The sequence below is a fragment of the Enoplosus armatus genome, chromosome 9, assembly GCF_043641665.1.
Source record: "Enoplosus armatus isolate fEnoArm2 chromosome 9, fEnoArm2.hap1, whole genome shotgun sequence".
Taxonomy (NCBI): Eukaryota; Metazoa; Chordata; class Actinopteri; order Centrarchiformes; family Enoplosidae; genus Enoplosus; species Enoplosus armatus.
In genome coordinates, this window is record NC_092188.1 from 17716460 (window position 1) to 17731777 (window position 15318).

Below are 15318 nucleotides of genomic sequence, written 5' to 3' on the forward strand. Positions count from 1 at the left end.
GGAGTGAGGCCATTATATAGACAGGCTGCCCAAAAGACACATGGTAACCAAACAGCATTATGGGATGTATAGTACGTTTTTGGTAATGAGATAAGCTGATTTAAGATAGAGATTGTTTTCATCACAGAGAGCTATAGTCAATAAGCAACGGGTCTATTCCTGTACATGTATAATATGAACTTTTGTTTTAAAACTTACTAGACACAACACATCTCCTACTTGACTGAAAAACCCATTCTCAGTGTGTGTGTGCACTGGAGGCTTCAAGTTTCACCATCACAGTTGTGTAAAGTTGCGTATTGGACCACGATTGACTCCAAACTTGTGATGTCACAAGATCCTGTTTGTATGTACACGTTTTAAATTCAGATTTAAGGTGAGCAAAGAGAAAGTTTCCCATTTCAGCAGATGAATGTGAAAACAGCCTGCTAGTGTCAAACTCACATACGTCATTCTGCAGCAGTGCAACATAAAAGTGAAATAACGAAACCCGTTTTTGAGTGGAGGGGTGACTTTAAGACATATCTGAAGGAGGGTGAATGCAGCAAATTCTCTGCCCCCTGCACTGCTGGGACAAATAGAAGCTTATATAGAAACTGCAACAGAAACCTTTTTAAACTCCACACATTCTTACTTTTGAGCATGTGACCATATGTGTTTGTGTGTCAGATGGGTAGTGTGCCAAAGAAAGAAAGAGAAAGCAAGAGGCAGAGAGAGAATTGAATGTGCTTGAATTGCAATCCAATACTTGAGAGTGACCGTACATTCACCTATATATAATACATTTATATACACTAATAAATAGACTCACTGATGTAAGAATAACAGCACAAAAAAAGTCTGTCATACATTTGGCAAGGGGGAAACAGGCAAGCAGGGGAAAATACTTGTAGTTCAAAGTAAATTTAGGACCACCGAAACCACATGTACACACCAACATCTGTGAACTCTATATTCATGACTTCCTGAAATAATCCGATAACTCAATCAGTTTATCAGCGCACTCAGCAGAGGTGTATTAGCTTTAGACTGTTTGCTTTTCAAACAGTTTACCCAAATTGTTGATTTGTCTCTTTGTTTGATGTGCGGTGTGTTTATTTCAGAGGTGGCGACCTGCTTCATTAATCCTTTCACTGTCTTTATCATGCAAAGTTTTCTCCAAGCAAGCAGCAGCAGCAGCTGAGCATCGTCTGGCCTTGAGAGAAGAGCCGGCCTTTAAGCTGTTAAAAGGTGCCCCATTAACACAGTGCTGCAGCACAATTTAAAAGCTGAGTTTGGTTTCCTTTGAACTGAAGAAAGAATCAAGGAGGAAACAGTATGAGTCCCATCAAGAGCCAAAATGATCTGTGAATCTTTTGTACTTTTGTGACAAACTTACATGTATATTGGGGCAACAAATGGGCAACATTCATCATCAGCATTGTATATTTTGGGGTGAACCACAGAAGACAGCGTGTGTGAGTTCCAGTGTTAACTGGCGCGACTCATACAGCTATTTAAAATAAAATGTCTTTTGTTTCTCAGTGTCGCTGAACACAGGAGCACACATCTGTTTCTTCATAGAGTGTTGGCTCTTTTCAACCAAAATCACAGAGTAGCAATGTAACCCTCTTATGACAATCCCTTCCATGCCTTGGCTGCTCCTCTAGTTGGGCTTCCTCCCTCTTCAGCCCCATTGGCACTGATAAGGGGGATCATATTGATTGTATATCTGTACAAGTCTTCAACCACGACTACAACGACAGTGACACAGCTGAGTTTCAATCATGACAGGTTCCATCTGTGCAGCTATTGTGGCAAAACCGACATGAAAATTAAAGAATTGTGTTTATTATTTTTATATTTCATGTCTTATTGTCAGCAAGGTACGTTTACTTTCCGAGTTCTTATTTCGCAGTCTGCCACATTTTGTACAACATGTGATTGTTGGTAAAGCATCACAATGGCCTAGTCTATCTCTCCGAGTTACTACTTGAAATTGAAATTAGAAGCAACTTTCATATTGTTAATTTTATGCATTATTGAGGCTCATTTCGTCAATGTGCTAAAAGTTTTAAAAAGTAGACTTTAATCTGGACATTAAAGTCATTTTCTCATTTTTCATGAGGGTTTTTGATTTGTAGACAGACAATGACCCAGGTTACATAACGATATAAAGCACAACATAAGGTCACCATAAACTCTGCACTATTGACCCCCCACACAACAGACACACTCCAAGCCCTGATGGAAATGTTATTCTGGTGATGTCTTTGTGAGGATGATGAGATGGGAACAATTCACGGATGGATTGGGAGGCAGCCTCGCCCTTGTACACCTTGGCTATGATGCTGAGGACCCCCCCTCCCCCCCGGAGATCAGAGGAGAACCTGATAATAGGCTGCTATCTATGCGTCATGGCCACAAGGAGAGAGCAACGGTGAAAGCAGGAGTGCGCCTCTACACTCTGATCAGTCCGCCTCCACATGGCTCAGGCTGTATCTCATGCTCCCTCCTCATCCCCAAACACTTGATGTACATGATGGCATGTCGCGGTGTGGGCTCAGCCTCGCAGCTTTTTTCGCGCGTCGGTGTTGCCTCAGATAGTTTCTATTTAGTTTAAATGATTTTTTGGTGTCTTGAACGTGATTTGCAAACGGGAACAAGAAGGAGACTCGCTTGGTAAGTTTATATATTTTTTGAAATAGAGCCTATTTTTATGTGGGATATACACATATGAATGCCTTCAGTTAACATTGTTATACATGATAAATTAAGTCATTACTCGCCCCAAAATACAACAGAACATTTATTTAGTCTTTTCTAATTATTTAGCCTACAGGGAATTAAGAAACGTGAAATCATTTATATGTCTACAGATTTATTTGCATTTCTTTATTCTTTTTTTTTTTTCCCTCTATAGGACCGTTTAGATTTGTTTGTTGTCGTTTCTCACATCGGACTGTCTGATCCAAGAAACATCACAGGTTTCTTCAAACGGAAAAATAATTGGCTATATCCCTTTTTCACGTCGGGTATCCCGTTGGGACACAGAGCCGCATCAGAATTGAATGAATACAAATTCATTAACTCTGAATAATAATATAGGATTAACAGCGCCCCATTTATTGCTTGGAAAGTAAGTAAATCTGTTCATTTGTTTATAAAGATAAACGCATTGCTGACTTTGTAACATTTTGGTATTTGTTTCGTTTTTGTAAAGACGTGGGGTTAACTCGTTCTAAAATATGTAAGGCAAAAATAGCACTATTTGTTTTTGCCGACGATTTTGCGGTTCACATTATACTCTCTCAAAATAAGCCACGAATTTCACAAATCGTGGGCGAGCTCTCACTTCAGTTTTACACCACAACATTACCCCCCCCCCCCGAAAAAAACCTGTGCTTTACTTAAAGTTTGTCACATGTTTTACAAGAAATTGGCTCTATACCTCGAGGCGGTTCCCCTCCAATATTATCCAAAATAAACTACCACCAGTTCACTTAATCTAGTTGTGATCGTTGACAGTAGTTACTGACTGATTCAGGTCAATTGCATTACTTACAAATTCGTCTTATCTAAACTATTGACCTCAATCACATCGCGTTTTTAGTCGCTCCTCGTGCATTTCTAATGAAAAAAAATAAGTCATTATTTTATTACGCTGAATGTAACGGAATAACTCTCCTAAACATTATTTCAAAACAGAGAAAATAAACAAAAGAGGAGAGGACATAGGAACCAAAGATGGCTTGTTGTTAAGTTTAAGTAAAGCCACGGAGGCACTTGTTTCAGGCCTTTTAAGTGTTGGTAATGGCTGTAGATATGTCGCCTCGGCGGCTCCTAACTATGATCTGTTGCTGTCTCAAGAATTCAGACTGCGGTGGATGCTGGCAGAAGACGTTTTATTCAGAAGACATAAAACTGGCATTCAAGCTTTAGTGATTTCTGAGGGGGAGGAAGACTCCCGGAAAGCAACCAACCTCGGTATCAAGACTGAGTAGAGACGAGAGAAGCAGTCATGCTCGGCGGTGAAGGAGAGAGCAGCACCTTCTCTTCTACGAAGGACGCAGCGGATGAGAGGTGCAAGTCTCCGGCTGTGGATGGGGACGATCCGGCTGCTGGCAGCAGGTACACAGAGCACGGAGTGGGTGCTGACCGATACTACATCCCTCCCACGGCTTCGAAACAGAGCCCAGAAACAGCAAATCCCTGCTCTTTTATCCCTTATACCCCCAGTGGGACGGTTTACACCCCGTCCAGCGCTGGCAGGTACCCCTCATCTCTCCACTTGGGCTCCGTGTTGCCTCGCGCGGGATTCCCCCCCTCCACCGCCGGCCACAGTCACTTCAGCTCGGCGTACCAGCTCGGACAGAGCCCCGGCTGCATCTACCCGCCCTACTCTGGCCCAGGGTCCGCTATCAGCAACATAACTCTGCCCACCGCCGGCCCGGGGATGAGGGCCCAGGTCTACCTCTGCAACCGGCCGCTGTGGCTCAAGTTCCACCGGCACCAGACCGAGATGATCATCACCAAGCAGGGCAGGTGAGACGTCAGGAAAAGACAATAAAGAGGATGAAACTTTATCTTCACGCAGTTGTTGTGATTTGTTCTCTGTCTCTGTTCACGTTGATGACATTTGTGTTTGCTGTTGAAAAATCAGGTGTTCATTTTTCTATAATAGAATCGTGTTTGTATTCCAATACGTCTTTTGTTTATTTGATTTTGTTTTTGTGTTTGCAGACGGATGTTCCCGTTCCTCAGTTTTAACATAGCTGGTCTCAACCTGACGGCGCACTACAACGTGTTTGTGGAGGTGGTGCTGGCCGACCCAAACCACTGGAGATTCCAAGGTGGCAAGTGGGTCACCTGTGGGAAGGCGGACAACAGCAGCCAAGGTACTGACACAGGTCGATATTTGACGTTTTTAACATTTGTTTTTTGTTCGATGTATTAAATTGAATAACCCCCCGCCCCCCTCAATTAAAGAAACTTTGGAAATAACTGATACGGTGAAATAGCAACATTTTCTATTTGCAAGAATAAAATAATTCGATATTTATGTGTATAAGCCACGCTTTCAAATATAGGTATGCCATTTGAAACCCCTCTTTTCAATGAAAAACCTACTAAATGGTCTACTTGGGGTTGGCTACTGGAGTTTGATGTTGGAAAATGTATTTCTTTATTTCAGGGAACAAAGTCTACATCCATCCGGAGTCTCCAAACACCGGGGCCCACTGGATGAGACAAGAGATCTCCTTCAGCAAACTGAAACTCACCAACAACAAAGGAACCAATCTCAACACTTCACAGGTATGCCAAACCAATAAGTAGGCCTAATGACCTAAACTAACGCCTTCAACCCTCACTGGAGATTCAAATAAATTGTATTAAACTTTCAACATAATTTTCGTTGCATTGAACTGGGATTCATTTGTTGTTTTCAGCACCGCTATGTATTTTTGATACAGGCTACAGTAAAATATCTTAGATTTTTGCTAATGGGTTACCCTGATAAATACAATATTAAAGCGCACCATAAATAGTTTTACGTAAATCACCAGCACAATTAGGTGTAATTTTCACTTTTTTAAATTCATGTTTGGACAGAAATGAAATTAATTTGCAGGGTTTTATATGGAGCGCTCACACGATGCGTTTGCTGTCAACAGAAGTTGTGCAAACGAATACTTGGATCAAATTAAAATGAAGTACGCTGTCCTAAATTCAAGACACTATTGTCGAAGGCGGAATAAGTTGTGCGCCATTAGGCCAAACCACTTGTAGCAAAAGAACGTTTTTGCACAAATTCCAATTAGAAAATCATTGAGAGCTTACTTTTAAAAATCAGCAGATGATTTAATGGATTTTTTTCTTTTTTTTTTACCATGTTCATATTCAGATGATTGTCCTGCAATCGCTGCATAAGTACCAGCCCAGGCTGCACATCGTGGAGGTGACGGAGGATGGGGTGGAGGACATTAACAGTGACGTTAAAACTCAGAGCTTCACCTTTCCAGAGACCCAATTTATTGCTGTCACTGCCTATCAGAACACTGATGTAAGCATGAAAAATCCCCATGATATGCTTTTTGAGCTATAGGCTGCTATTAATACATACTCAGAGCTATACCCCTGCTTCATAAGTATAAATTGCATGTTACATCTTGTGTTGCTGCATTTCTAATTTCTATTAATTGAAACTCATTCAATGGACATGAATAGCAATTTTTAATGTTAATCGGCTATTTGCTATTTCCTTTGACAGGCATGTAACTGCATGATACTTCTTTACACTTGTTCTCTCTTTATCGTCACATATCAATGTGTGGCTCATTATTCCGTTTTGTTTTGTTTTAGATTACACAGCTGAAAATTGATCACAACCCTTTTGCCAAAGGATTCAGAGATAATTATGATTCGTGAGTATTTTACTTCACCAGTTATAAAATGAGTATGAACATCACATTTCTACAACACAGGAATACATCAAATTATGTTTTATTGCATCAACTGTCTTACTGTGTTGTAGTTCTCTTTTTAAAATTTACTTGCTCAAGATCTGTTTTTTTACATACGTGTACCAACTCATTTTAAAAGAAAATTTCATGCCATGATTTTTTTCACACACACACACAATGCCCTTCTTTGACCTCAAGTTCATAAGTACACACATTTCTTTTTAGGATGTACACAGCTCCAGAGAACGACCGCCTCACGCCATCTCCAACCGACTCTCCCCGTGCCCACCAGATTGTCCCCGGGGCCCGCTACACCATGCAACCCCTCTTCCAGGACCAATTTGTCAACAATCTTCCCCAGAATCGCTTCTACAACAGCGAGAGGACCGTGCCGCAGACTAACAGCCTCCTCTCACCTCAGACAGAAGATGGAGCTTCGCAGAGGTGGTTTGTCACCTCCATGCAGCAAGGAAACAGCACTAGCACCAGCAGCAAACTAGATCTGACACCCTATGAGGGGGAATACTCAAGCTCTCTGCTTCCTTATGGTATCAAATCGCTGTCCATGCAAACATCCCACGCTCTCAGCTACTATCCAGACTCTCCTTTCACCACCATGTCTGCAGGGTGGGGGTCCAGAGCAGCCTACCAGAGAAAGGTTACTACCAGCCTGCCTTGGTCTCCCAGGCCCAGTCCCACTGCTGGTTTCCCAGAAGACTCAAACAAAGCTAAAGCACAGATAGAGGAAGTGAATGGCAGTGGAGGCTTGATCTCCTCCTGGACAGACACGCAGCCATCAGCTCTGTCCCTAGACAAGGCTGATTCCTATTCAACGGCCTGTAAACGAAGGCGTTTGTCTCTCAATGGTCCTAGCACAGAGGACTCACCCGCTGATATCAAGTGTGAGGACTTGGCCTCTGCTGCCACCAACAGTAGCTCCTATAGCAAAGAAGCCCCTTCATCCAAAGGCATGGCAGCTTACTATTCCTTTTACACAAACCCTTGAATCCCTTATCTCCCAGTCTCTCATTTTGTCAATTTGATTGTTCTTCATCTGCCATCATGAATAAGTAATATTATTTTGCTTTTTTGTGATGTGCACACCCAGAATTTGTCTTGGTGATGGTGATAAATGTTTTTTTTTTCCTTTGGTGGTGACAAAGGAAATATCAAGGACACATTAACATGATGTGTCAAGGGGTGTGTGTGGCACAATGAGCATCAGCATCCTGAGATGTTGGCTATTCCATCTATCTGATCCATCCGTTCTTCTGGACTATGTATTTTTGAGCACCCCATTTATGTAACTCTGTACATGGAATTTTTAAAACGCCAAAGCATTTGTTTAAGGTTTTTAAACAGTGATATGTATGTTTCGTTGTGCATACATTACTGTATATGCCTTATGCTGAGGTTATGTGTTTACAGATTATTTATTGAAAGCCTGCTGATATGAAATTTGTGCACTCATAAATGTAAGGATAATATGCTGTATATACCTTCATGGCAATGTTCAGATATTTGATAATAAAAGGCATATGTGTTCTATCGAGTATCTGAGTGGTTATTTCAAGTGAAGACACCTTTGTCCCTGACTAAATACAGCATTCTTTACATGTGATGGATTCATGTGTACATTTAATATAAGCATTTGTTTTATATATGAATGCAGTAGTTAAGATTGTCTGTAATTACTCACAAGGTTATCTTTGATAAAAGCCTACATTTTATACTTTTATACATTTTGATTGGTTCATTGCACATGAGAACCACAGGATGCACAGGAGCAAAGCCACTTGAATTCAGCTGACACACCTTTTAGATTGCCTTTTTTAAAAATGTCAAAAAAAGTCAAAACTGATTCAGCTCATATTAAGACTGGACTGTTCAAGGGCTAAAAAGCACAACTTCATGACCATCCAAAAGCATTATTTGTTTCTGTGGACTCTGTCGCACTCTAGTGGCATTTAATTGTACCCACAACTACCAAATCAATCACTACAGTAGCCTGTTGAGTTGAGATGGAGACTGAGTGCATCTAACAGAACATTGAGTTAAATCTCCATTTTAATTTCAACTTTTTAAATGTATTTTCTGTCTATGGGAACCTGTTCAACTTGTTGACACAAGTTGAATAGGGTAGGCTTATGTGTCTGTGATGTTGCCATAATGCACCACAAACATACACAATTGTGATGCTGAGCCTTTGCAATATATAGGAATACACTGGGTTTACAAAAACAACAAAAACAACCCATGCACCTAGTTGTCCATTGCATGTCATCAGGCCAAAATATTGCAACGTTTTCATGTTAGGATGACTTAATCAACTGCGTTAGTTTGTGTTCTAGCAGTTTGTTCAATCAGTGAGCACACACAAAATGCCATCTTTCAGCCTCTGAAGAAAATGACCCATATGATCTTTCTCCGCCTGTTTTGGGGGTAGTGCTGAAACCTGGCAACCCGTCTAGCAGAGAGTCAACGGTGAGTTGACAGGAACAACATCACTGCTCAGAGCACACATTATTTATGGATTGTCTGACTTAACAAGAAACGCTTCACTTAACAAGAAAAGCCTCTGTTTATTGCGCTAGCGAGTGACAGTCAATACACAAGATCAGGTCTACAACAGCGACATGTACCATCTGTGTAAGTCGGAATACTTGTTACTCATTTGTTTGCTGTGAGTTGATCAACTGTGCTAGCTAAGTTGGCTAGCAGCGCGGTTAGCTTGCTAGCTGACCCGCTAGCGTATGCACTGACGTTAGCCAACGCAGATGCTAGCGTCATGATGTTTTTATGTTTTTGAACATACAGCTAGCAAGAAATATTGTGTTTTGTGATTGACACTAGCCCTTTCAACTAACGGAATGGTTTACAGCTAGAGGTTTCTAAGGTCAGTTCGCGGGTGAATGTTTTCATAACGTAGAAATGAAACAAAGCCTTATCACGGACTGTTTATTAACACAACACAACACACTGCTGTCGGTTTGAGCTAGCGAAAATGGTAAACACCACACAACATGGGGAAAGGCCTGCATGAAGGAGTTTAGTGACAAGTGGCAAGCTACGCAGACAAACGGTTAACGTTACATTGTTATATCCTTAGCTGCTAAGTTACTGTTAGATAGCTGTAGTTAGATGTTGGTTGGCGCTGTCATGGAGGAGTGTCTTTACCTATTGTCAGATAGGTTATGTTAATTAGTTATACATTTGGAGAGTAACCTTATCGGGTAGTATGTGTTATCGTATATGAGGTTATATAACTCCGTTCATAGATAAGGTGTTTACAAGTGTTCAATAAAGTGGAACGTTGTCTGTTTGGCTTACTCTCTGGCTGTGTGAGGTTATGAGGGTGTCTGTCCTCACGTGGCACAAGCTTGACACAGATTTATTGATGCAAGGCAAGTTAACTTGTGCCATCTGGCTTTATTGTTTGAATGATTTATAATTTTCTAACGTGTTAGTGGTGTGTGTCTGTGTGTGTATGTAAGGTGTTAATGTTATTTGAATGTATGGGTCCTATTGCAAGGATGGCTGGAGATTACATCCTATCCCAATAAGGCAATGTATTAACAAACGTATAGTATTATTAATAGTATTTTTAGTATACAGTATTTAGTTATTTAAGTTGGCTGAATAAAGAACACATGATAAATTGTGCATGTAAACTGAGTTATTACGAGTGTGTTACAGAGAGTGATGAGGAATCGAGTCCTATCCCACTCCGGTCCAGCCTCTGTTCCACTTAGCTCCATTACACAATGTATGTTTTCATAGATGATTTCTCTCACCAATCATCCTAAAAATTTGAAACATGACAGTGGGAAATTATGGCCATATTTTAAACTAAATGGATATCTGCTTCTGTACTTGATTGTAACATAACTTGGAGATATTTACTCAGCCAGTGCCAGTTTATTAGGTACACCTAGGACTGTTGTATTAGAGTGTATTTGTTTAAGTAATGTAGTCTAATACAACTGTCCTGCAATAAATCCTACCTTCATGAAGGTTATAATGTTCGTTTTTAGTTGACACTGTTTTAGAGAGGTGTTGATTCAGCTTTGTGATCATTTCGGAGGCTCTAGTTTGTGGTGCTGTTGAATTGTTTTGTGTTATACTGACAGGTGTTCTATTATTTTGTCAACCCTATTAATATCAATGAGGGTAGGCTAAATAACAGAAACCCCTCTCTGTATAATCTCAAATCATGAATGAATCTACATCCTCCAGAATTATTATAACACCTCTCTAAAACAGTTTCAACAAAAACGGAATATATGACCTTCATGAAGGTAGGATTTATTGCAGGACTGTTGTAATGGGCTGCAACCTAATACTGGCAACTGAGTGTATATCTTTTAGGAGCATTGAATATATAAAGTCACCACAGGAGTCTCACTGGCCATATGTATGTATGTATGTATGCATGTATATGTTTGTTTAGTTTTTCTTCAACTTCTTACTCTATTTATGTTGTTAGAGTGTCACGTTGATAATCCCCCAAATTACAGTGAGTAATAGTTTTTTTCCTGGAAAATGACCAAAGGTTGCAAAAGTTACCTGGAATTCCCTCCTTTTCCATTCCTATCTGTGACACACACACAGTTGCTTATGTAGTTTTAGATTGCTGATATTGTGTTAAGATTAGTACAATTTCCCCCCGGGGATCAATAAAGTATTTCTGATTCTGATTCTGATTCTGATAGACCAGAGAGTCAGATCCATTCACAGTATTAATTCTGTTTACACAAACTATATAAATAGTCTGAGTTGGGCATTCATTATGCGCACTTGAAAGGTTTTCAGGGAGCATTCTTTCCTTTTAATGTGTGCATAACTTGCCTACAGCAAGGCATTATTGTGCAGAAGGATTTGCATGGTGGTGAGAATTCAGTATGAATGAATTTTAGTATCATGAAGTAGTAGAATATATTGTGCTGAAGGAGATTATGTTAGTTTGTTCTGTTGATTTGTGCTGTAGCTCACCAAAAATACATAAAAGCATCACATTGCCCAAACAGTCATGACCATATGGTGCTCTGATGGAAGCGAGATGCTGACTCGCTGCATGTTGTTCTTGAGTTGAGGATATATTGCTTCTCAATGACTCCTGGCCTCAGTGGGATGGGCAGCATTGGCATGTAGAGGCGGAAGCTCCTGGTGATGCCAGAGGAAGTCTTGTCCTTCTCTCTGTGTGAGCTTTGTTGGCACTATGTTTAGTTATTCAAAACAAAAAATAAAAAGAGAAACATGGGGAGGTGGTTCACAGTGCAGTGGTGATGCTGACACAAGGGCTTGTGGCAGAGCAGCCTGAGCAACCTTGGAGATGCAACTCTTGTCTTTTTGATTCAGAGAGAGTGGAAGGGATTTATGCTCTTAAGACGAAGGACTGATTTTCTTGTGGAAATATATTTGTCACATTTTTTAGTTAGCAAGGCCTTGTTGGACTCGGACACAGCCATTTAACTCCTGTTTTTCTTCTTTTCTTTAGGACATTCAGTATGCTGGCCTATTGGACTTGAACAGGTTGAAGACGACTTTAGTCTGCTGTGTCAGTCAGAGCTTGAACCTACAGTAGGGGAAGAGATGGGGAACACAGCAACCAAGTTCCGTAAGGCTCTCATCAATGGGGATGAGATGCTGGCCTGCCATCTGTATGAGAGCAACCCGCAGTTCAAGGAGGCTCTGGATCCCAACTCTACATACGGAGAGTCCTACCAGCACAACACTCCACTACACTATGCTGCCCGGCACGCCATGACACGCCTACTCAGGTCAGGATATGGCCCAGATAAAATCAAGCAAACAAGCGAGCAGACATAATGCACATATTCAGAGTCACATATTTTTGGACTGGCTGCTGTCAGTGAGGGGAACATGGATATCTAAGGGTTGATAGATGAGGGACTAATTTGTTATGCTCTAGCTTTTGGATATGCTGCATTTATTTAATGAAGTACATTATTATTATAACACCTGATATCAAGTGTCCTTTGAGCACTTCTCTTATCTTTTTTAGCTCTGTTGTTGATCAACTGGTCCCATCTAGTACTGTATTGCTGCATTGTAAGAGAAATTCTTTCATGTTTTGTCTTTGTCTATATGTCTCTGTCCCATCTGTCTCTCCACATAGCCATCTGTTAGCAGCTCTCAGGAATGCAACATGCTGGGATGGAATAGGATGGGGTTCCAAAAGCTTCCCATCCCATAAGCTACCAATCTTGCATGTGTTTGTCTTTACTCCTCTCAGGTCCTATCGTTTCCGCTAATAGGATGCTTGCTCGATTTTACATTCCTACCTGACTTTAAAAAATGCTAGAGTGGTTGTAAATGCCAGCAGGTAACAGAAAAGTCAAGTGGAAGTGGAATATATGACTGGATGGATAGATATGCTTCTGATGATTCTAGTTTCAACATGGAGCACAGAAATTCTGAGACTGACTAACTAATTTGGATAATGATTTACCTGAGGTGCAATGTGCATTTCCACATTGGTCCCTACTGTGTAATTCTGTAGATTTCAAATATTGTGAAGTACACTACTTAACATACTAGAATATACAGTTACACTAAAACTTAAATCAGTTATGCATAATTGAAATAAGAGATGTTGGATATTGGTTATTTCCACCCTTTTTTGTTTTTTCAGAAGATAAAATGGTTTTCATGTTATTTACTATGTTTGAAAAAACATGCTATGGGCCTCCAAATAGGCTTACAGAAACAAAACAATACAGGCAAATAATAATAATAAACCTCACTAGGTTACTTTGTTGACCAAAGCTGAAATAAAAAGTAAACTGTGTTTGCTTGCCCCAGGTATTAGCACACAAAGCCATTTCTGTGCCATTGAGCAAACATTTGAAATCTATTGTTATCCCTGTCTTATTCTTTCAGGTCTTTTCTCTTCAGCAAAGATGGGAATCCTAACAAGCGCAATGTGCACAATGAGACATCTCTGCACCTTCTCTGCATGGGGCCCCAGATCCTGACCTCAGAGGGGGCACTGCAACCCCGGATCTCACGGCCGTATGAAGACAAGCATCGTCGTGCGGAATGTCTACAAACCATCCTGACATGGACCGGAGCAAAGCTGGACCATGGAGAGTATGAGACTGCGGATGTCAATGCCACCGACAACAAGAAAAACACCTGCCTGCACTATGCTGCTGCCTCAGGCATGAAGACTTGTGTTGAGGTGAGATTCCGAAATCCTGTGGATATTTTTCAGTCTGGGCTGATGTGAAATATTCTCAAGTATGACATTTTAGGATTAGACCAAAGTTGGTAAGATCCAGTCGCAACCCTGGGTCAGGAACAGTAATTTGCATGCTCACATCCATTATATTAAGTTTGATCAAACCACTCCTTTGTGTGTTTTGGGAAGATACCGTGCAACAAAGAACATCATTATTAATTCCTGGGGCAGGATGCATCGCACACAAAAGTCACATAGATAAGTTAAACTATCACTGTGTGTCTCAATATCTGCCTTTGTAAAGATTCAAAAGAAGTTTTGAAATATATAACCTAGCTGTGTAATTTGTGTGATGAAGGATTTAGTGTACAATATGAACAACTGCAATTATCAGATGGATTCAACTATGGCTGCACAACTAACTGTAGATAATCAAATTGTAATACATTGTATCATGTACTTCCATGATTCATAATTATGTAATTATGTACTCATAATTATGTAATTTTAATTTCCCCTGAAAGCAGTACAGTGGCATATATAGCAAAATGCAATTTGCACCATGTGTGAAACCAAATGTGAAAGTGGGGATGCAGGCAGCTCTGTTGTGATAGAAAGAGTAGTTTGTAGCAAAAAGCAAAGTGGAAAAGAACAAATTGAACAAATGTTTGCGAAGCTGAAATATTTGAGAGAACAGTTTATTCAATTTTCTTAAAGTCACTCAGCCATTGTGGAAAAACACAAATTTTGCTCACAGCACCACAATAACAATCAAAAGGAGACTTTCTCTTATGTGAAGATAAGTGTACTCGACTTATGGGTCCTGAAACTAAAAAAATGTGAGTAAAAATCATGATCACAGTATATATCAAAATAATTGGGAATGGCATTTCTGCCATAATTGTGCAGCCTTTCACTCAACTATAAAAGTACAAAACTGTGCTAGTGGTTTTTGTAATTTAAGGCGTTTCAAACTACATATATAAACTAGAGAGCTTTAGTACGCATCCCTGCATGTAGTGTGTTCCCCGTTATTAAGCCAAAAATTCCTCTTGTTTTCACTTGTTCAGTTGCTGGTGCAGAGAGAAGCGGACCTGTTTGCGGAGAACGAAAACCGCGAGACTCCATGTGACTGTGCAGAGAAGCAGCACCACAAGGAGTTGGCCCTGTGCCTGGAGTCGCAGATGGTCTTCTCTCTTGCCCCCGAGGCAGAGGGTATAGAGGCAGAGTATGCAGCCCTCGACCGAAGAGAGGTACAGAATAACATACCAAGAGGCCGAGGATATACAGCTTTCAGTTTGTTACCCTCAACTGGTGTCACTTCGAACATTACCAACACCAAACTTCTCTATAGTCCCTACCAAACTGTTGAAAAGTCTAGCCTTTAAGAGTGTTTGTCATTGTTGTCGCTGGCAAATACAACTCTTTTGAGTAAGTTGCCCTAGATAGTCCAACCTTGCCATGGATGTATTATAGCACTTACTTTGTCAGCAGTGTAATATTGGAATAAGACCGTAAAAAAAAAAAAAAGTATAATTTTACTTGAGAGCGACTCTTTAATGATAAACCCTATGCTTTAGGGTACACGTAGTAATGAACAGAAGAGACATATTTTGTGAGAACTGAAACTTTCTCAGTCATCGAGTTTGTAGGTCCGTAGTTTCTTCTTGG

The 15318-nt window shown here is 40.5% G+C and overlaps 2 protein-coding genes across 2 annotated transcripts in view; both read left to right on the forward strand.

Moving 5' to 3' along the window:
• The first annotated feature begins 4000 nt into the window (after positions 1-4000).
• Positions 4001-7449, forward strand: eomesb (eomesodermin homolog b). Its single transcript, XM_070912158.1, has 6 exons — positions 4001-4524; positions 4723-4877; positions 5174-5295; positions 5885-6043; positions 6343-6404; positions 6669-7449. Exons 1-6 carry the CDS (start codon positions 4001-4003, stop codon positions 7447-7449), a joined length of 1803 nt encoding a protein of 600 aa, XP_070768259.1.
• A 1554-nt stretch (positions 7450-9003) lies between these two features.
• LOC139290011 (ankyrin repeat and IBR domain-containing protein 1-like) overlaps positions 9004-15318 on the forward strand; it is a 28007-nt gene continuing 21692 nt past the window's right edge. The window contains exons 1-4 of the mRNA XM_070911699.1: positions 9004-9092; positions 11941-12223; positions 13347-13647; positions 14718-14900. Coding sequence (XP_070767800.1) covers positions 12036-12223; positions 13347-13647; positions 14718-14900 — 672 coding nt within the window. The 5' untranslated portion in view covers positions 9004-9092; positions 11941-12035. The remainder of the gene's footprint in view (positions 9093-11940; positions 12224-13346; positions 13648-14717; positions 14901-15318) is intronic.